This window comes from Hemibagrus wyckioides, linkage group LG22, assembly GCF_019097595.1.
Source record: "Hemibagrus wyckioides isolate EC202008001 linkage group LG22, SWU_Hwy_1.0, whole genome shotgun sequence".
NCBI classification, from domain to species: Eukaryota; Metazoa; Chordata; class Actinopteri; order Siluriformes; family Bagridae; genus Hemibagrus; species Hemibagrus wyckioides.
The window spans coordinates 16,953,110-16,975,524 of NC_080731.1; the positions used below are offsets into that span (position 1 = coordinate 16,953,110).

The following is a 22,415-nucleotide window of genomic DNA, read 5'->3' on the forward strand; positions in this document are numbered from 1 at the left end:
CACGTGCGTGACCTTGCAGAGAGCAAAAAATTATCATCTGACTTGGACTAGAAACAGGTTCCCACTGGTTTTTGGCAGCAGCGCTAACGGCTAACGGTGGGACGTGGCTCTGACTGAAGAGAGGTGTTTGGAGAAGCTGTTCATTCTCTCATGACTGAGCAGAAATCGTTCTTAACGTGAAATCGGGTTGAAGACGTTTTTTGTGTTTCGTTCTACAGGTTTCTGATATTAGAAACCATTCGGGTGATGATCCATGATCTATATTTACAGGCATCAAGTGATCTAAAGTAATTTATTATGACAGGTTTATAAATATGACTCGTGTGTGTGTGTGTGTGTGTGTGTGTGTGTGGCAAATGGACAAAAGACACATGGATTAGCTCTGGATGATTTATTGAAGTGAGTTCATCGCCTTAGTTATTAATCATAACCTGAAAGCAAAGAGAGAAAAAAATCGATTCAGTTGTTAATTGCTGAATTTTTTTAAGATCATACATATCACCACGATGATGACATTAAAGTATTCTCAGCTGTAATTAGAATGATCACTGCTGTGTATGAGTGTTATCATTAATAACACCATTACACCAAAGATTTTTTCTCTTACAGTTTGAACACAAAACATTTAACATGTGTTCCAGCTGAATCTTTGTGTTTAAGGATCTTAGCAGTAGTAATAGTAAGAGTAGTTCTAAAGGCGGTGGTAGGAGTACTAGTAGGAGTATTAGTGAGTATAGTAGTATAGTTGTAGCAGTAAGAGTAGTACTAGTAATAGTTGTCGCAGTTGCAGTACTCTAATAGTTAAAGTAGTAGTATTAGCAGAACTAGTAAGAATAGTAGCAATCGTGGCTGTAGTATTATTTAAAGCAGTAATATTAGCAGTTCTAATAATACCAAGAGTAATAAGTGTAGCGGTCAAAGTAATAGTATTAGTAGAAGTTTTATCCCAAAGCTGCTTACAGTTACCTTTGATAAAAGCATCTACAAAATGAATAAATGTAGTGTTAGTCATAGCAGTAAGGGTAGTGGCAGTAGTATAGTTATAGTAGTGGAAGTATTAATGGTATCCCTAGTAGTGGTTGATGTTATGGCAGTATCAACAGTAATCATAGAAGTAGTAGTAATGGTAATAGGTAATAAGAGTAGTGGTTCATGAGAACACAGTTCGCTTGGTCACCTGGTCGATCCAGTCGTTGTAGGCAGATACGCGGGTGAAGACGGTGGGTTTCTTCTCGTAGTTGCAGCCGAGGCCTGAGACGAAGCTGGCAATGCCGTGCACTTCCCACAAACCTTCAGCGTTCTTGCAGTTCAGAGGACCACCAGAGTCACCCTGCAGAAACACAGTAAAGGTTCACACACCAGGCAACGGGGCAACTGTATACCGAGTTGTTTCTCTGTCATTGTATCATTAGTTGATTAAGAACACTGATACTAGATGTGAAGGTTCGTAGCTCACATTATGAGCTGAAACTCCAGTGAACAGTCAGGATATGAGAATATTAAAATTTAGATATTTACAAAATGGCAAAAAAAAAACAGCAGAAATTGATGCATTAGCTTGGATTAGAGGCATGACAGAGAATTAGCAGGGCATATACCAAATATTTACTAAGTTATGGTGTTAAAAAGGACGAAAACTGGTCAGATATAATTTGGGTGAGGAATCCGTGATGGTACGAGTGTATCAGAAACAGCAGCACTGTTGAAATTGTGTCAAAATAGTTTTAAAGACGCCAATTAAGACCAACTTGTGTCTATGATAAAGCCTAAATCCTCCGTGTGGATGGAGTATTACCAGATAGTGGAACATTTATATGGAAATCTACACACACACACACACTCTGACATTGACGTTAATCATTACCGACAGCAAGTTAACTGAAAATATCGAATGCCATCACTCACGTTGCATCCTGCGACGATGCCGTCACCACCGGCGCACAGCAGAGTGTCTTTCAGCAAAGCACCCCACCAGTCGGGTTTGGAGCAGGTGGCGTGGTCAACTACGGGCATCAGAGCCTGCTGCAGCTTATCAGCGATGGGACCTCCAGCTGAAAAGAAGAAGAAGAACAAGCCTTTATTATCACCACACATACATTACAGCACAGTGGAATAGGGTCAGAGTGCAGGGGCAGCTATGATGCAGCACCCCTGGAGCAGAGAGGGTTAAGGGCCTTTCTCAACTGCCCAACAGTGGTAGCTTGGCAGTGCTGGGGTTTGAACCCTTACCTTCTGATCATCAACCCACTTGAGCTACCACTGCCCCACAAGTCACACGTAATAATAACTCTTAACCATTCCTAAGGCTTTTTACACATTCAAAATTAACCTTTGGGGTGTTAAAATGGTGAAACCAGTGCAAGACCTAGTAAAGTAGTTTTCCTGTTTTTTGTGTTTTTACATTAAAGGACCTGAGTAGAGTCATTATTTTGTAATAACAGAGAGTCTACCCAAAATGCACTTTAAGCCACACACACAGCACTTACTGGAGGTTCTGCCCCAGCCGGTGATGTAGCAGGGGTAGTTGTTGGGGAGGATGGTACCAGCAAGAGGCAAGCAGCCCAACTGCACAGAGTCGCTCAGGGTCACATGTTCAGTGAGCTTAATCAGAGCGATGTCAAACCTGAATCACACAGATGAACTCAAAACTCATATCTTTGTGTGTATCATTTGAATCGTTCAAAGAGAAAGAGAAAGAGCTTCTTCTCACCCGAAAGCTACAAAGATGGGGTTCCACTTCTCATGAACAATGATCTTCTCAGGAGTCATGGCCATGGATCCAGCCTCCTCCTCCACCAGGTTGTATTTTCCCACATACACACGGTAGGTGTTCTGCTGGCTGTGAGAAAGTACAGCAAAACATTTACCATAATCTGGTAGCTGTGTTGTCTTACAGAATTCTACTATACATAAGCGCAGCAACAAAAAAGTAGACGGTCATACTTGATACAGTGAGCAGCGGTCATCACCCAGTTGGTGGCGATCAGCGATCCTCCGCAGGTGTGTCTCCACTCAGAGTTTCTCAGGTACTGCAGAGAGATCTGTGGAAAAAGACAAAAACAGCCTTTTACGATCCAGACACAACGTATAAAGGAAAGAGAAAGAAATACAGAGAAAGGAAAGAAGAATCACCTGCCAGGGCCAGCTGTGAGGAATGGCGTCCACTCCATTGACCACACGGGTGGTGAGGGGCTGGATGGGGGGACTGCCACACCCCAAAGCTAAAGCATCAACACAATAATCAGTCAGTTCATTAATAATGCCAAGGCGTGTTGGACTGGATTGTTTTGCCACATTCACATTTACAAGATCTACTTAAACCATTTCTTTACAATTTCTTCCAGTTTGCATTTTTTAATTTAATTAACAAATATCGTAAAAGTCCCTGTCCAGATGTTGAGGCTGCTTACCGCTAGCGATGAGCACCGATGCCAAAACGAATGGGAGCATGTTGCCTTGATTCTGCTGACACTTACACGTTCGGTTGAATTATATACCCTTCCTTTCGCACCCAGTTTGTGAAAAAAGTATGAATTTGGCGATCACCTATTGGATAAAAGAAACTAAATTAGTGTCAGGATTTGTGCAGCTGGGTTCCAGAAATGAATTCTCACGGCCTTCACTCTTTCACTCACACACACACTCACACACACACACACACGTTTTTTCTTACTATCCATGTGAGGACCTTACATTAACTTAATTATTAATGCATCTAATTAATTATCTACAACAACTAACCTTAACCTCAGTAAACTCTTTTACTCAAAATCAAATCTGCAGTTTTTTAAGTTTTTATTTTACTTCACAGGGACAGAACCAGATGATGTTTCACCGTATCTGATCTTCATTGGGTGGTGTTTCATTTGTAACCTTCCTTTTAAATGTACTGTACATATCTAAAGGTTTTTTCCAAGAAAGCCATTCTGGTACATTATCTGAGTTAAAGCAGGTCACCATATGGCGCTTTCTCATGTCATGTCAGGTTGCATGAACTTGTGCCTAGTTATGTAAAATAGAATATCACACATATTGCTTAAGCCAGATCACTAAACATTTGTGGCCCTTAAATGCATGGCCCTAAACTTATGAAAGATTGAGTGGGGTTAGGGTGAGTTTGAGATGAAACAATTTGAGACATGTCTGATTAACTAAGACTGCTGTCTTAATTCTCTAAACTATTCTTATTTTTCTTCGTTTTGCTGCTTATGTACTTGTGCTTGTCTCAAGTACATAAGTTTTGGGACACCCCTCCAAATCATTGAATTCAGGTATTGTTTTTCAGGGGTTGGGCTTGGCCCCTTAGTTCCAGTGAAAGGAACTCTTAATGCTTCAGCATACCAAGACATTTTGGACAATTTCATGCTCCCAACTTCCTGTTCCAACATGACTGCACACCAGTGCACAAATCAAGGTCCATAAAGACATGGATGAGTGAGTTTGATGTGGAGGAACTTGACTGGCCACAGAGTCCTGACCTCAACCCCATAGAACACCTTTGGGATGAACTAAAGTGGAGACTGCGAGCCATTCCAAAAATGGGACGCCTGCCTTTACATGCATATGAATGTAATACGGAGTTGTCCCGCCCTTTGCAGCTATAACAGCTTCAACTCTTCTGGGAAGGCTTTCCACAAGATTTAGGAGTGTGTTTATGGGAATTTTTCACCATTTGACTGATGTTGGACGAGAAGGCAGTCTCCGCTCTAATTCATCCCAAAGGTGTTCTATGGGGTTGAGGTCAGGACTCTGTGAAGTTCCTCCACACCAAACTCACTCATCCATGTCTTCAAAATGCCTTGGTATGCTGAAGCATTAAGAGCTCCTTTCACTGGAACTAAGGGGCCGGTTCCAACCCCTGAAAAACAAAACCTGAATTCGAAATTTGAAGGGGTGTTTTCTAAATCAAGCTATTAAAACAATTCTCCAAAAACTAGTGATGTTGAGTTTAGTCTAGGATTAATATATGACCATATTAAGTACTTTTTTTCCCTTTAAATAATATAAAACTTTTAAAAAAAACACTGCTTCCATATCCTTCTGGACTCTCTCAGGTTTAATATGTTTATTATTCTCCCCTCTAACCCACATTTCCGGGAACATTCATCATCTCTGTTATAGTATGTTCTTTCACATTCTTTTGGTTGTTTTCAGATTATATTTCTGTTGATTTTGCCTTATGCTTGGATTCTTTAATTATGTTTAATCTTTCTGTTTCACAGTAGCGTTTTCTCTTTTTTCCCCTGGTGATGAAATAGTTGTTTGTGTCAGCACTGTCCAGGAAAAATGTGACAAATCAAAGAGTTCAAAAATCCTTTGCAACTCTTTGAAAAAAGTAAAGTAAAACAAAAGCAGCACTCTGTGTTTTTGAAAGGAGGACTTGATAAATTTGTGTTAAGGTTGCTGTAGGCAGGGGGTGCCAATAATTTTGGAGTTGTGCAATTGTGCAAGTGATTAGTGGCAAATCCTAAACACCTTTCTCTGAAACCAACTAAACCCCTCTCTCACATCAGCTAAGCTTCTTATCATTTCACGCCAAGGTGGATCCGTGTGTGTGTGTGTGTATGTGTGTGTGTGTGTGCGTGTGTGTGTGTGTATGTGTGTGTGAGATGCTTCTTTCACATGCTTCCTAATTTAAGGTGTGAAAATCTCAGAGTTACACCTGAAAATGGAGCGTCGTAAATGATTTAAGGGTGATACTGTTACACTCACAAGGGTATATCTTTCATACATTATACAATATACTTTAAACAATTTAGATAAAGGACAGTTTTTTAAAGAAAATCTTTACATTTCATGCATCAAATTAGCACGAAATGTATAAACTATCACCCCACTGAAAGGTACAGTGTTGTTTTTTTTAGAGTTTGCTGAGGCAATTTTTCTTTGCTGAGGCAATTTTTTAGATACAATTTGCATTTACTAGTCATTCATTACTCTAGCGGCACTGTTTTTTGTGGGGCAGGATGCGAGTGACCTCTAGTGGTCATAGTGAGAACAACAAGACATTTGCTGAACAGACTGTAAAAGAATAAAGCTACGTTAACTAGCATTCAATTTGACAACAAATCAGTTTTCTTGAAGCTAAAATAAAACACTGTGGAAAGAGATTTGGTGTTTGTGTATAAAATTCACCAGTGTACAGCTGTGGCCAAAAGTTTTGACAATGGCACAAATATTAATTTTCACAAAGTTTGCTGGCTCAGTTTTTATGATGGCAATTTGCATATACTCCAGAATGTTATGAAGAGCGATCAGATGAACTGCAAATTAATTAAATAAGTCCCTCTTTGCCATGAAAATGAGCTTAATCCCAAAATTCCGCTGCATTTCAGCCCTGCCACAAAAGGACCAGTGATTCTCTCATTAACTCGGGTAAGATTGTTGATGAGGACAAGGCTGGAGATCACTCTGTCATTCTGATGGAGTTAGAATAAGAGACTGGAAGCCTTAAAAGGAGGGCGGTGCTGGAAATCATTGTTCTTCCTTTGTTAACCATCATTACCTGCAAAAGGTACAGGGATTGGACTTTGCATTGATTATGCAAGAATGGGCTGCCATCAGGCAGGATGTGGCCTGAAAGTTGATTGACGGCATGCCAGGGCAAATTGCAGAGGTCCTGAAAAGAAGGGTCAACACTGCAAATATTGACATAAAGTAATCGTCAGTAAAAGCCTTTGACAGATGAAATGCTTGTAATTATACATCTGGGGAAAAAAAGATTTAAAAACACTGAAGGAGCAGACTTTGTGGAAAATAATATTTGTGTCATTCTGAAAACTTTTGGCCACGGCTGTATATGTGCATCATATCAAACGAGATGAAAAAGTATTGTGCGCTCGCGCAATTGTTAGTCGATGCATCAAGTCGCTCCATATTTACATTAAGTTCAGCTTTATGTAAATATCACTGGACACGCCCACATCTTGTCACCAACGGTTGCTGTCACTCTTATCGCCGGAAGTCAGCAGCTCTCACTGAAAATGCATTATCATTGGTTGTTTTGTCGCTGCATCTTGTGAAGATAGCATTACTGATTGGATGTTAAAATCAGTTTCCTCCATGCACATGGACTTCCACCTTCCTTTACTATTGTATACAGCACAGATCCATCATATATACTGTGTATGGGTTCATTTAATTCTATAATTCATTTAATTCTTAGTCAGTTTTCAGCAGGAGGGATTAGTGCTAAGTCTATAATCTCAGAAACTACACTGACCTTTGAGTTCCTCAAAAGCTTATGGTTGCTGTTGTAGAAAGGACATTATCTACAGTCACATTATCTACTGTCCAGTGTCACTCAAATGAGGATGGGTTCCTTTCTGATGGCCTGGTTCCTCTCAAGGTTTCTTCTCAGGGAGTTTTTCCTTGGCACCGTCGCCACAGGCTTGCTCATTAAGGAGAAATCTTAGGGATAAATAGTAACTTAACTTTAAACTTTATCATTATTTCTATGTTTCTATACTTCTGTAAAGCTGGTTTGAGACAATGTCCATAGTTAAAAGTACTATACAAATAAATTGAATTGAATTGAATATAACTGTTTCAATGACAAACTCTACCATCTCTAGGAGATGGTTTCCTCCCTTGAACGGCATCCTCGTCTTCAAAAAGCATTTTTTCTTCCAAAAAAAGGTGACCGGCTTATCAAAAAGTGTGAACTCAGTCTACATAACTATGGACAGTCTTGTGCTAAAGTGGATTATTCCTTCTACACCACAGTAATCTGTCAGTTTTTATTTGTTCAAGAAAGACGTCATTTTTTTTACCCATTTAGTTACATTTAATGTGGTATAAGTCCTGTTTTCACTTTACATTTGGCTTAAACTGGAGACTCCTTCTATACATGCTACATAAGCACATCCTTTTCAACAAACTTATGTTGTTTTTAATCTGTTTTAATCTCTATAAGAACGAGCGCATTAATATAAACCTGGGATTTGCCTCAAAGATGTAACTACAGTCAGAGCTGCCATTGAAGACAATTAATCAAGACCTTCTGACCAATCAGAATTGAGCATCCCTCAGCGTTACAATCATACATGTAGCTGTGATCAATAAAACATTGCTTAAGTATTAAATTAGTATTTCTTTAATTAAACATCTACACATTCTCACATAGTACACATAATACTACAATGTATAGTGCTAAAAATCAGTGTTGACCAAGACTGTGGCAAAGTGGCATCATTATTTTATTATTATTATTATTATTATTATTATTATCATCATCATCATCATCATCATCGTCGTTAGTGTCAAAATCCACCATGATCTTGTTTCACTAAACCACTGTTTGCTGTGAAGTGCATCAGAAATGTGTATTAAAATCAATTCATCTACTTTTTTTCCATCATTTTTGCACCTCAGCCAATGGAATCGTTTTGAAATAAACTTCATCAATGTGAGTGTGTGTTACGGTCTCTCATCAAGTGGATCTTTTGAAGAAGCCATAGTTCCTCCTCGTGATATCCAACGTGGAATTGATCTAGTACAGCGTCTTTTAAAAGGCACACACTGGCGTTATTGGTACTGACCTATGTAACCCTGCTTTAACATAAAAGTTGGGATTTCATTTCCTGACAGATGTGAGGTAGGCGTTCCAGAACAAGGCGATCAGGTTGGCAAACAGCACCCGAAACTGCAAAGGGAAAAAAAAAGGACAGAATATCAGTCATCGCTATCTTGTCTGATGACTTTACCAGCAACATTTGTTAGACAAATCTTAGACGCCTGAGGGTTTGATTCAACGTAACTATAGACTTTAAGAGTAAAATGCACCCAGAAACCCAAACCTTTTTCCACAGAATAGAACAGAAACCTGTTTGTTCTTATGCGAAATACTGAATATGTGACTACAATCTCCTATTTTTTGATATCAGACTCACCTGCACAGGCACGTAGTTGATATTGATAAACTGAAATGGCGTCCAGACTTTCCAGTTCATCTTGAGAGCAGGCCAATATCTCGCTTTCAGCTTATCCTGCAGATCTGCGTTTGTCTTCCCCTACAACGAACCATTGGATTTCACATTTAAACAGCACATTTTTGTATCCATGTACAGACATGAGTGTGCAATATAATATCACCAATCAGACTCAGTGTTTCATAGATCAGAGACAAAGTATGTCTACCTCCAAAGTGTTCATCACCACAAAGAAGAGGAAAAGGAAAGCGGGGGCGAAGACGAGTCGCTCCAGGAGGAGGCGTTTCAGTATGGAGAACGGAGCCGAAGCTGGGAACAGCAGCTCCAGCAACTGGTAGAAGTAATGACTCAGTGGACCTGTAATGACAAGCCTGAAAACAGCAAATCGTGCCATTATACTCACTGAAGCAGTTTCTGTGGTAATTTAGCATGAATACAAAACAAATTAGAAAAAAATCCAATTGTGATACTGATCAAGAGAAATACAAAAGGATTAATAACATGAGGTTGCCTAATCATCGTACCCGTATACTGCAAAGCGGATGGGTCCATAAACGTCCAGCTCTTTCCTGGATTGACCTTCTTTCAGCTTTTTCTTAGACTCTAGAGCTTGAGAAAGCAGGTTTCCCAATGCAGACAGAACGGCACTGAATAACACAACACACAAACCTTTTACACATTTCATGTTGAGGATATTTTTCTTGTTTGGTCCAGCTAATCGATATTAAATAAACATTAAATGAGTTCAAACTAAATCTTGTGATAGGGCTTGCACATAGTGGTAATGTAGCCTTGTTGGTTTCTTGGTGATAAAGTTATAAAGTGCTTGGCAAGAGAAAAACCTACTAGCTAACATTAGCTAGATGGATACATAGAGGTTTAAACAAATTTAACCGAATGATTGGCTTCAAGCTAGTGAACGCTGTCTAGGTGAAAAGGTTATTCTCATTTACTAGCAGACACAATTTAAAAAAGAGAGAAATATGTTTGAGAGATATGTTTATTGATAAGTTTATGATAACATGCAATCACATCTAGCTTGAAAGCTAATCCCTTATACCCTCTAGCTAATTTGGTTCTAGCCACTCCATTTGGTAAAAATAAAAACATTAATAATTTTCCTTTTAGACTGCTTAACATTTAAATAACACTTTTCTCAACAATCTACTAGCCAGCTTAAAAATGTTTATTCCCAAATAAAAACAAGCTAGCTGGGAAAAAAGCTAGCAAAAGAAAATGCTGTTGCTAAGAAATACACTATATTGGCAAAAGTTTTGGGACAGCCCTGCAAATCATTGAATTCAGGTGTTGTTTTTCAGGGGTTGGACTCGTCATTCCAGTTAAAGGAACTCTTAATGCTTCAGCAAACCAAGAAATTTCGGACAGTTTCATGCACTTTGTGGGAACAGTTTGGGGATGACCTCTTCCTGTTCCAACATGACTGTACACCAGTGCACAAAGCAAGGTCCATAAAGACATGGATGAGTGAGTTTGGTGTGGAGGAACTTGACTGGCCACAGAGTCCTGACCTCAACCCGATCGAACACCTTTGGGATGAATTAGAGCGGAGACTAAGAGTCAGGCCAAAACTGAGATGTCTGCCTTTACTTGCACATGAATGTAATATGGAGTTGTCCCGCCCTTTGCAGCTATAACAGCTTCAACTCTTCTGGGAAGGCTTTCCACAAGGATTTGGAGTGTGTTTATGGGAATTTTTGACCATTCCTCTAGAAATGCATTTCAGAGGTCAGACACTGATGTTGGACGAGAAGGCCTGGCTCACAGTCTCCGCTCTAATTCATCCCGAAGGTGTTCTATCAGGTTGAGGTCAGGACTCTGTGAAGACAGCCAAGTTCCTCCACACCAAACGCACTCATCCATGTCTTTATGGACCTTGCTTTGTGCACTGGGGTTCAGTCATGTTGGAACAGGAAGGGGTCATCCCCAAACTGTTCCCACAAAGTTGGGAGCATGAAATTGTCCAAAATGTCTTGCTATGCTCAGGCATTAAGAACTAGGAACTAAGGGGCCAAGCACAACCCCTGAAAAACAGCACCTTAATTCAATGACTTGGAGGGGTGTCCCAAAACTTTAAGGCAAAATAGAGTATGCTTTGCTAGTTTAAAAGCAAAATCATTTGATGATGCTAGTTTATATTGGGTATCTGGTTGAATTGAAGGTCATAAAGGCCATAACAGCAACAACAGAACTTACCAGCAAACTGTAAGCATTTTAATCATACTTTAAACACTTTTATCATGTTTTAGGTATAATCAGTGCAACAGGGACCTTTATATGGTCAGGACTGGACACTGAATGCACTTTTAGTCCATAAAAGAACCTTGCTAAATGTTTGTGTTTGTTAAAGAGCAATGCAAAGGCGGTTTTGCTTTTCAGTAAGTGAGTTGCATTTTTTTTTCTCTACTCCATAGCACATAGGGATCGATTCACCAAACAAACCTGGAGTGCAAAGACCTTTTTTTTGTGTTCAGTGGAAAAGTTAATACATAACACACCTTGCACATGGATGTTTGAATCAGTGTGTTGATATGTCCATGTGCATTTTAACTTTAACTGGATGAAATTATACTTGGCTGGCTTTGTATTAGAGCGGACAGTGCTGTGTGATTTCAGTACATTATTATTATTTATTTATGATCCTCAGAGTGGCGCTATATGAAGCATAACCAGGAAGTCCAGGTTTCTTCTAATGATGGTAGAGCTCAGGAGAAATCAACTTCTATTGTTACTTCTACATTAAGAGATGGTGTTATATATGTATTATTTATATTCGACTCGTCACATGTTTAATCCAAACCTCTCTGAATAGTTTTATCTTACATACTGTGAGACTGAGGATCTTTTATCTATCCGAAGCCACCCAAACTCTTGGAGTTAGATAATAAACAATGCCAACTGACCTTGTAACAGATTTGGTGATGATCGGATATTTCTTCAACAAGTGTAAATACTGCTGTAATAACCTGCTGAGTAAAATCGGGTCTCGGATTGGTACACTTTGCGTGGGCATTGTTTTTATTATTTCAGAACTTAATCTACAGTGGACCGAAGTGATCTAACGCTCCGTTAATGAAGGCTACATGTGAGCAAGAAACGGAGGCAGGGTTGCCAAGTCTGCGCACCAAAACCCTTGCTGTAAAATGGAACTAAACGATCAAAACGTGTTAAAGTACTCTGTGTATATGTTGTTTTCACGCCGCATCCCCCCAGATGAATGATGAATCATGAAATGGCTTTTATGTATGATTAATTTTTACTTCAGCTTTTATATGTGCTTAAATCGATCCTTTATGTGCCTTTAAAAGACCAATAGGAATTCATTTACACAACAGTCAATTGTGTTTAAGATATTCAGGATATTACTAAAGGAATAAAATAAATTATGAAAACAATCTACATGGTGTGGAGTGAAGAAACGGAGTTACTGCTTTCACCATGAAATTGATTGCTTTCCAAATAATGTATATTACTTTACTTTATCTTAAGGTAGAGATCACTGATTATCTCAACAGTATATTTATATTAAATATAAAAGTATTTATGTGGTGAATGCAATAAAATAGTACATACTTAAAACTAATTAATATAATTAATTTAAAAAAAACCCTCCGTTGCTAAACTTTTTTTTAAAATCACGGATCTGGCAACACCGGGCAGAAGGCGTCTCACAATGGGCGTGGCTAATAAGAAGTTCCTGGTTATTACCTGTGTTCTGATTGGTCTATTTGCGCTGGGTCTTATCAGTAGCAGATTCTGATTCTTAAAAATAATAATAAAAATAAAATAAATAAAATAAAATGTAACCAGAAAAAAACTTAACGAGATTCTGTAAAATATTGCTATATTCTTTTCAAAAATTAACATTAGAAAAAAAAACCCTTTATAATATATATATTTTTTCTAATTATAATTTACATTTTTAAAGGTCCAGTGTTACTGTGAGATTAGGTCCTCCTGGGAAGTTCGTATTTACGAGCTGGGAAGTCGTAATTAGGACGTCAGGTGTGTACAAGTGACTTTGAAGGGAGCAAGATGGAGGAGTAACTACTCTTAATTAACTATAAAAAAAAATACAGCATTGTTTTTAAAACCCTGCTTCAAGAATAAATAATGGCCATCAGGTGTGTATTTCTTTTTATAAACTTTATCGTTACATATCATATCGTAATCAAACAATTTCTCTCCTAAAATGCGCTTAAATAACTGAAATCAGCTCCTGGGACGAGTAAACGTTCAAATTTTCTTACTGAAATTTACTTCTGATTTTTATTTATTTATTTATTTTTTATCCTATGCAATGCATAATAATGTCATTGTGTCCCTTGGCCATGTTCAGATAAAGTGGAACAATCACGGGTTTTTAAAAAAAAAAAATCTGAACGAGTCATTTGAGACGAAAGAGTCGACTCCTAATGAGTCAAATAATCTGACTCACTTAAAAGAGCCAGGTCTAGTTTACTGTTAAAAATACAAACCGAGCACGTTATGATAACCACACCCCCTGGACTGACCCATCACAAACCAGAGAGCCTTTACAGGTGCAGAAATTTATTGAATATCATTTACAATTGAGAAAACATACCAAAAATCATACAGCCATTACAATCATACCATATGAGAAGGTCAAAATACCATCTCCGTGCAAATACTTTAGCATACAATTAGTATTTTTTTTTTTTTTTTTTGGAACAATATTACACGTGTGTGCGCTTGGCATTGAGCCATTTCCACTTGAACCGAAAGACTGGGCAGATCAGTTACAGAAAACATGCCTTTGGAGTTCAATTTTTTTAAACAGTCAACACAGCAAAGCTCTAAAAGGTAAAATTCATCAGCCATTGCTTCCTTTTTGTCTGATCAAAGGTGCATCCTGACTGGAAGACTGGCACTGTGGAGTCGAAAACAAGTCCCTCAGGAGTTTAGCTACATGACTGGCCTGTAATTAAGAGTCTCATCATCAAAGAGTGACTGCAGATTGGAAAGATAGTGGCTGAATAAACAACAGATCATAAAAAAAATTGACATTGGAGATCCAGATTGCCCCACACACACACACACACACACACACACTCAGTAGCAGCTAATAATTGTGATTTCACAATCATTTCCAAGCAGAACTCATGTAGAATCGTACAAATTTAACCATCAATTCCATGAGTATCATGCTTTTTTTTCTTCTTTTTGTTTTTTTTTAATAAGAGTGTAATGTAAAGTTTAAAAACATTCTCCTTCCTGTATTTGTATCAAAGTACAATGCTTTCAGCACACCCAGACTGAAAGAGGAGACTTGAGGCAGAACACACATAGAAAACAATACATTTACAAAAAAACCAGGATTTGGAAAAAAAATATGTTTTTTTTTCCCCTCCTAAAAAAAGTGTTTTGTTTTTTTTTTCTTTTGGCCATCGGGTCCGAGTAAAGACGCTTTAGAAAGCTAGAACCCTTTAACCATCCCAAGAACACTGCAGTGAAAATGCCATAAACCTGTTTAAAAGAAGCACTGCTCCAGGATCAGTGGTAGTCTTTCAGTGCTGATTCTAGATCAACAATCTTCCTTTGAGGTACTTCAGGGAAAACAAAAAGCTTATTTTAGTATCAAGATTCTTAAATCCTACCCTTATCCATTCCCATCAGCGCAATGTAACAACAAAAAATCCTGCAAATAAAGGCTCTTCACATCAACATAGGAACAGGGGAAAAGTGTGATCTTAGTGACTTTGGCATTGTTGGCTAGTTGTATAGCTAGTTCAAGTATTTCATTAACTGGGCTGTTCACTCCCAACAGACTGATCTGAGTTGACAAGAACACACTCTTGCTGAGCAAAAAAACATCTCTGAGGTCATCGGACCTTGGGGCGGATGAACTACCCCAGCAGAGGAGCACATCGAATTTCACCGATACCAGTGATGAACAGGAATCTGAGGCTACAGTGAATATAGAAACTTATAGAAACGTCACTGAGCTCACCCATACCTTTGTTTGATGTGAGCCTTAACACATGGAGATCTTGACGTGTATCTGTGTCATTGGCTGTTTGGATAACTGCATGACTGAGTAGGTGTATAAGCTGCTTCTCCTAGAAGAACCCTTAACTAAACCGTTTTATTGTACTCAATAAGCATGAGCGTGAACCTCTTTTACAACTCGGCTTCATCCAGCCTACACGCTCTGAGTTTCAGGTAGAGCTCTGTTGTATGGATCAGCTACACGCTTGGTCTAATATTAAACACTCAGTTCTCTGTAGACCTGCAGCCCAGATCTGGTGTCCTGGTTCACTTGCGCACTCGTTCGTAGAACAGCAGGTACGCGCTGGAGGAGAGGACTTCCTGCAGGCTGGCCTTGCGCACTGACTCGTCTGAAACCCACAGCCACTGCGGGCTGCTGAACGACGCCGGACCGCGCCGGTACGTGACGAAGTGACCGGAGTGTGTGTCGCCGTGGTGCACGAGCACCGCCGTCAGCCGGAACAGATACTCTGACGAGCTGGAGGAACGTTACAAACAGAAACTGAGTGCACACTGAAAAACTACATAGATATACATATATATGATACTGATACACTATATTGCCAAAAGTATTCGCTCACCTGCCTTGACTCACATATGAACTTAAGTGACATCCCATTCCTAATCCATAGGGTTCAATATGACGTCGGTCCACCCTTTGCAGCTATAACAGCTTCAACTCTTCTGGGAAGGCTGTCCACAAGGTTTAGGAGTGTGTTTATGGGAATTTTTGACCATTCTTCCAGAAGCGCATTTGTGAGGTCACACACTGATGTTGGACGAGAAGGCCTGGCTCTCAGTCTCCGCTCTAATTCATCCCAAAGGTGTTCTATCAGGTTGAGGTCAGGACTCTGTGCAGGCCAGTCAAGTTCATCCACACCAGACTCTGTCATCCATGTCTTTATGGACCTTGCTTTGTGCACTGGTGCACAGTCATGTTGGAAGAGGAAGGGGCCAGCTCCAAACTGTTCCCACAAAGTTGGGAGCATGGAATTGTCCAAAATGTCTTGGTATGCTGAAGCATTCAGAGTTACTTTCACTGGAACTAAGGGGTCAAGCCCAGCTCCTGAAAAACAACCCCACACCATAATCCCCCCTCCACCAAACTTTACACTTGACACAATGCAGTCAGACAAGTACCGTTCTCCTGGCAACCGCCAAACCCAGACTCGTCCATCAGATTGCCAGATGGAGAAGCGTGATTCGTCACTCCAGAGAACGCGTCTCCACTGCTCTAGAGTCCAGTGGCGGCGTGCTTTACACCACTGCATCCGACGCTTTGCATTGCACTTGGTGATGTATGGCTTGGATGCAGCTGCTCGGCCATGGAAACCCATTCCATGAAGCTCTCTGCGCACTGTTCTTGAGCTAATCTGAAGGCCACATGAAGTTTGGAGGTCTGTAGCGATTGACTCTGCAGAAAGTTGGCGACCTCTTCGCACTATGCGCCTCAGCATCCGCTGACCCCGCTCCGTCAGTTTACGTGGCCTACCACTTCGTGGCTGAGTTGCTGTCGTTCCCAAACACTTCCACGTTCTTATAATACAGCTGACAGTTGACTGTGGAATATTTAGGAGAGAGGAAATTTCACAACTGGATTTGTTGCACAGGTGGCATCCTATCACAGTTCCACGCTGGAATTCACTGAGCTCCTGAGAGCGACCCATTCTTTCACAAATGTTTGTAAAAACAGTCTGCATGCCTAGGTGCTTGATTTTATACACCTGTGGCCATGGAAGTGATTGGAACACCTGATTCTGATTATTTGGATGGGTGAGCGAATACTTTTGGCAATATAGTGTCTCAGTGTGTTAAATCATAATACAATTCTCAGTACTTTTTTGTAACAAGCACTTTTTCAGCATCTGACATTTGCTTTATTAGTCATAATGGACTGCTAATGGATGCTTATAGCTACCAATTTCGCATGGCTGGCTCCAATTTGTACATAGACCTGGTTTATTAAATAGCTGAATAAGCCTGTGCATTAGCTTTGAACTGATTCAAATGTTAGGCCACACCTCTTACCTGTGTGTGAAGAAAGAAGTTTATCTCTACTTGCCTTTATAATTACAATGTGCACCTATGATCTCAGCAACATTGTATACTGTAAAGGTGTCATGGTGTGATATAAGCACCCTGCACACAAATCTATGCCACTGAAGTCACACAAACACAAGGAAAATGTCTTGAGATGCTGCTGGGTGACGGATTGTTACCTGAAGTCGTGTGTGAGGTCGAGCTGAGGGCCAAGAGATGCTGGACGGAGAAACACAGAGGAGATGCTGCCGTTTGAATGGGGCTTGTTGTTGTTGTGGTGCTCTGGGTCTGAGCAAAAAAGAGAAACGAAGAGTGATATTAAAACACAAGGTTCATCTCTGGACTTTAAAAAACAAAACACACACTATCCCTATGAACACTGTAATTCCTCATCTATACTGTTATGTATAAAAGTAGCCCTTTTTCCATCTCTCACCAACTCCATTGGCGACGGTTTGATTGCTTGGCTCTTCTGTTGCGGGTTTTTTGGCCTTGCTGGGCTTCTGTAGTGTCTGTGCAGCACTGCTGTGTTTATAGCGGTCCATGCTGAGGTACTCGGAGAACTGAACATGCTCGTGTCTCTTAATGGGAGCGCCCTCTGGAGACCAGGTGAGTCTTTGCAGGTGAATACACAAACACTGAGGGAGCTGGACTCACACACAGAAAAAAAAACAAAACAAAACACACAAATCAAGTCTTTTATGCTACATCATACTGCAGTTAACAGCAAAGAGGAAAATGTGCTTAGTACGTTTAGTCAGTCCATATTTTTTATCCCCTAATTTCTTCCTGGTTTAAAGGAAACCTTTATGTGTTATGAATGTGACGAGTAGAGCCACACCCACCTTTCCGAGTTTAAGCTGCTTTACGAAGGTCGTCCTCTGGCTCTCCAGGACCTGACTGTCCCCAGACTCAGCCTGTTTCTAAACACACACACAAACACAACTTTTTAGTATTGACCAATCAGAATGGAGCATTCAGCAGCACTCTGTTATAATGCACCATACGTTAATAGCGTACCTTTGTGCAGTTCTCACACTCCACCTCTTTAATTGTTTCTGAAGAGATGAAATGCTGAAGACACTGATCCAGAGTAACTGGCCGACCCTGAAAAAACAGTCTCTGGCTGAAAAGACTCTCACTACACTTTACACAATCTGTTTCCTTCACCCTTTAATTTTACATTAACTTCTACAACTTTATGTAAGAATCCAAAGTGAGCCTTGCTTACCCACTGAACGGAAGGAATGGACAGCGAGAGGCTGTCGAATGAATCATAACGCACTGGACTCTGCAAACAAGGATGAATGTGTGATTAGTGAACAGGTCGTACTGACAAAAACAATAAACTTATAATTTTATAAATATTTATATTTAAAATACATTTATGACCCAAAAACAAATGTCACTAGAGAGCTCCCCTCAAAAATTGTCCGGTATCAATCCGGTCCATGGTACAAAAAAAGGTTGAGGAGCCCTGCACTACTGTTTATACTTCATCAAATGTGCCATGTGAATACCTGGCGCTCGCAGCGTTTGCAGGCCATGTAGCTGGTCAGACGTCCGTGGAAAGGGTGCTGCGTCCTCCACAGGTTTGGAATGGGATGCAGAGGCCCTGGAACAAGAAATCGGGGAATGGGTTAAGGGAAAATGTTAATGAGTAACAATGAAGTAGAGCTTTTGTGACCTGCTAAATGATCAATTATTAATCAGAACTAGTATTAAGAGTTCAGCAGATGCTCACTTCTCACCTCGACTCCAACAGCTAATGGAGTTTTCGCTCGTTTCTGCTGATTTCTGAAATATAAACAGTACAAGACATTAACATTGAATCTCCATTTACAGAACTATTTATATAATATAGTGTCTTGCATGTATTAATCATACTGTAATTTCTCACCTCCAGCGTCTCCATGTCAAACAGGTGAGTGACTCTGGGCTGCCGCTCACGCTCCTCCTCCAGAGACGACGTGAGGACATGGAAAAGCTCGTGAGCGTCCTGAGGACGGAAATAATGTATCAGCTGGGACTGATAAATGTGCATTAATCACAATTTGTATTATGTGAAGTGGAACCCAATAGTGGGTTGCCAGGTAGTGTGAAATGACACTGCTCAACCTACCTGCTCCTCAAAGGAGCTGATGTGCCATCTGTACAGACGAAGAGCTTCTAACAGACATCCTGCATCCAAAACATCATCCTCTCCGGGATCGGGACTGGACAGAGCTGCAAGGAGAAAGGAGGAAACCTTTTAATAAAGAAAACTAATTGGAGAGAATCCAGAGTGAGTGAGCTGAACGTCTGAACGAAGAGAGTGAGACATCCAGTGAAACAGTAACGTATGAGTAGACAGGGAGCATGAAATAAATATAGACAGAAAACATCTAATAAAAGAAAATCATTGAATAAGAGAAAAAATAATCATACAATATCAAATAGAAGTTACCTGTAAGCAGCTGCAACAGTGTTTTGGAAACCCGTATGTCCAGCGGCGTACCTGTCTGCACGTCTGTCTTTGCATCTGTCTTTGCATCTGTCTTTGCATCTGTCTTTGCATCTGTCTTTGCATCTGTCTGCACATCTGTCTGCACATCTGTCTTTGCATCTGTCTGCACATCTGTCTGCACATCTGTCTGCACATCTGTCTGCACATCTGTCTGCACATCTGTCTGTGTGCCTGTGCCTGAGAGATGGGAGCGGCTGTGGGTGGTAAAGTCCTGGAGCCAGCTGATGAGAGAAGGACATGTGGCCAGACCCTGCAGCAGTGCGTTCAGGAAGCATGTGTTTCCTAGGTTCAACAACCCCGGGACCATGCCTACACACACACACAAATTGAAATATTTAATTGGGGTAAAAAACGATATAATTTTATTATAAGTCAAAACTCAAAGTTATGACATACACCGATCAACCATAACATTATGACCACTGAGAGGTGCCGTGAATATCACTGATGATCTCCTCATCATGGCACCTGTTAGTGGGTGGGATATATTAGGCAGCAAGTCAACATTTTGTCCTCAAAGTTGATGTGTTAGAAGCAGGAAAAATGGACAAGTGTAAGGATTTGAGAGAGTTTGACAAAGGGCCAAATTGTGATGGCTAGACCACTGGATCAGAGAATCTCCAAAACTGCAGCTCTTGTGGGGTGTTCCCGGTCTGCAGTGGTCAGTATCTATCAAAAGTGGTCCAAACAAGGAACAATGGTGAACTGGTGACAGGGTCATGGACAGCCAAGTCTCACTGATGCACATGGGGAGCGAAGGCTGGCCCGTGTGATCCAATCCAACAGACGAGCTACTGTTATTGACGAGCTACAGACGAGCTACTGTTGCTCAAATTGCTGAAGAAGTTAATGCTGGTTCTGAAAAAAAAATACACAGTGAATGATGGGTCAGGGCTGTTTTGGAAGCAAAAGGGGGACCACCACAATATTAAGCAGGTGGTCATAATGTTATGGCTGATCCGTGTAAATTTTCTGGTATAAACAGCTGACAAATAAGCCTTGAACACTGAGACCTTATAGTTAGATTTGAGGGTAAATATTGTGCAAGTGTCACATGTTCACAGGTACTTGGCTGCTCATTTGCAGTCTGCGATACCTAGACTTGTGCTAGATCACTGGGCGTGTCCACTTTACCTTTCCTCCTCTTCTTCCTGTCTGTGCTCGGACCCCACAGCACGTACACGCCCACCGCCATTGCAGCTGCGATGCCTCCAATCACACCCCAGTTCTTCATCATCCTATTCCTGGAAGAGAACAATAATATCACTTTCTTAAATAAACACTGAACTTAAATTGCTCTCCACTCCCTCTATCTGTGCACTACATGTAACACCTAACTACTACTAAATCTACACTAAATATTACACAATGACTTCAACACCCTACAGTAACATGAGTATGTGAATTAATATTTATAAATGTCTAACAGAGAGATATTTGGCACTACATAGTGCACTGGTTAAGGTGGAATCTTCCACACTAATCAGTGCACTGTATAAACCCTTAAGGAGGTATATGGGACACAACCTTGTGATGGTTTTCTAAGCAAAACAAATGATACTCAAGTGTCAGTTTAGCTACAAATACAAAACATATTTGTTTACACAGCCAGTTAGTAGCAGATAACTCAGATAAACGGCTAAAAACAGAAACCCAAACAAATAATAGCCGCCCTTTTGTTTCGAGCAAGTCAGCTGTGTTAGCAAAACTGGCTAATCGAAGCTCGTGCACAAAATGACATGCGTAGTTTTGGGGAAGGCTTCCGCGTTTTAACTCTCCACCCAAATATTCATGAAGGCAGCGTTTAATCCACAGAGAAGTACACTAGTTGTCACTTTTAGCACTTCTACAGACCTGGCAGACGACCGTGTGCGTAAAAACTCTCGGAGCAGCTCGTCTGCGGCCTCCTGTCCGCACCAAGACATCGTCCATCAGGCGGAACTCAAAAGCTCCAGTGTTTGTTTCTGATCGGAGTGACCCAAAGACGGCACTGGGTCCATGCTAAAAAGGCTTCCAGTGTAAAATAAAGTGCGCTATAGAGGGCGGGGCAGCCCTTCTTATGCACCCTATGTAGTGTGCCTAGGTAGGAATTAGGGCGCTATTCGAAACGCAAAAAAATAATCCGAAAATCATTATGGAGCAAAAAATGTCGCGTGTGGTTTTGTTTTGGTTTTGCAACACAAAAAATACCATTTGTTTATTTTTATTTGTTTATTTATATATTATATGCCTGCGTTGTCCAAATAACTAAAACAAACAAACAAATAAATGAATAAAAACAAATAAATAAATTGATTGATTAATTAATTAATAAGTAAATAAATAAATAAACAGATAGATAGATAGATTGATAAATAAATAAATAATAAGAGAAACACAATGCTTGGTTCTGTGTTTACGTTCCTGTTTATCTATAATATAATGATCTATAAAAAAATATACAGGGACGAAGCAATACTGATAACATTGTTAACATGCAGTACAACAGATATATCGTGCATTCTGTTGTCGGTAAGGCGTGGATAATTGTTTTCCAGTTTAATTATCATCTGAAAAAGAGTACTGTTTTAGGACACATTGTCACATGTCATTGTCCCTCTTTGATTCCAAGCTGCTTTCACACTGCCCTCTAGTGGAGATGACTAGCAGTGGCCTAGAACTGAGGCCAAACTCTATTACTAGTATTATTACTAGTATTATTATTTATATATATGTAAAATAGTTGGTAAGCTTTTTCAAGATCCATTTATGCTTTTGGGTTTTCTTTTGCACAAAACGAACAGTTTGCCTTCATTCCAGATCCCTGGGGTGGACTGTGTTTTTTTTTTTTTGCTGCAGTGAAAGGAAACTTGTGACACTGAATTGTGTTAATTTGTTTGTTTGTTTTTTGCTATATGTAATGTAATTTTATT

At 40.1% G+C, this 22,415-nt stretch overlaps 3 protein-coding genes across 5 annotated transcripts; all 3 read right to left on the reverse strand.

Annotated features, from left to right (window-relative positions):
* Window positions 1–376: 376 nt before the first annotated feature.
* On the reverse strand, window positions 377–3,546 carry ela3l (elastase 3 like). Its single transcript, XM_058375455.1, has 8 exons — window positions 3,411–3,546; window positions 3,133–3,221; window positions 2,944–3,041; window positions 2,711–2,839; window positions 2,487–2,623; window positions 1,906–2,051; window positions 1,178–1,330; window positions 377–431 (listed from the first exon to the last, which is right to left on the reverse strand). Exons 1-8 carry the CDS (start codon window positions 3,448–3,450, stop codon window positions 414–416), a joined length of 810 nt encoding a protein of 269 aa, XP_058231438.1. The 5' UTR covers window positions 3,451–3,546; the 3' UTR covers window positions 377–413.
* Window positions 3,547–8,180: 4,634 nt separating this feature from the next.
* Window positions 8,181–12,058, reverse strand: pxmp2 (peroxisomal membrane protein 2). Its single transcript, XM_058375456.1, has 5 exons — window positions 11,852–12,058; window positions 9,455–9,577; window positions 9,139–9,301; window positions 8,892–9,011; window positions 8,181–8,644 (listed from the first exon to the last, which is right to left on the reverse strand). Exons 1-5 carry the CDS (start codon window positions 11,959–11,961, stop codon window positions 8,576–8,578), a joined length of 585 nt encoding a protein of 194 aa, XP_058231439.1. The 5' UTR covers window positions 11,962–12,058; the 3' UTR covers window positions 8,181–8,575.
* A 2,059-nt stretch (window positions 12,059–14,117) lies between these two features.
* LOC131343661 (ubiquitin carboxyl-terminal hydrolase 30-like) lies at window positions 14,118–21,496 on the reverse strand. Of its 3 annotated transcripts, none has more exons than XM_058375496.1 (13): window positions 21,358–21,496; window positions 20,638–20,747; window positions 19,444–19,812; window positions 19,120–19,223; window positions 18,898–18,996; window positions 18,749–18,794; window positions 18,518–18,612; window positions 18,229–18,288; window positions 18,018–18,104; window positions 17,843–17,920; window positions 17,434–17,644; window positions 17,177–17,285; window positions 14,118–15,435 (listed from the first exon to the last, which is right to left on the reverse strand). In XM_058375496.1, the coding sequence occupies exons 1-13, from the start codon at window positions 21,426–21,428 to the stop codon at window positions 15,225–15,227; spliced, it is 1,650 nt and encodes a 549-aa protein (XP_058231479.1). In that variant the 5' UTR covers window positions 21,429–21,496; the 3' UTR covers window positions 14,118–15,224. The 3 variants fall into 3 exon arrangements, with proteins under 3 accessions (XP_058231479.1, XP_058231481.1, XP_058231482.1); XM_058375498.1 differs by lacking the exon at window positions 21,358–21,496 and adding an exon at window positions 19,900–20,361; XM_058375499.1 differs by lacking the exon at window positions 14,118–15,435 and adding an exon at window positions 16,253–16,516.
* Window positions 21,497–22,415: the final 919 nt, after the last annotated feature.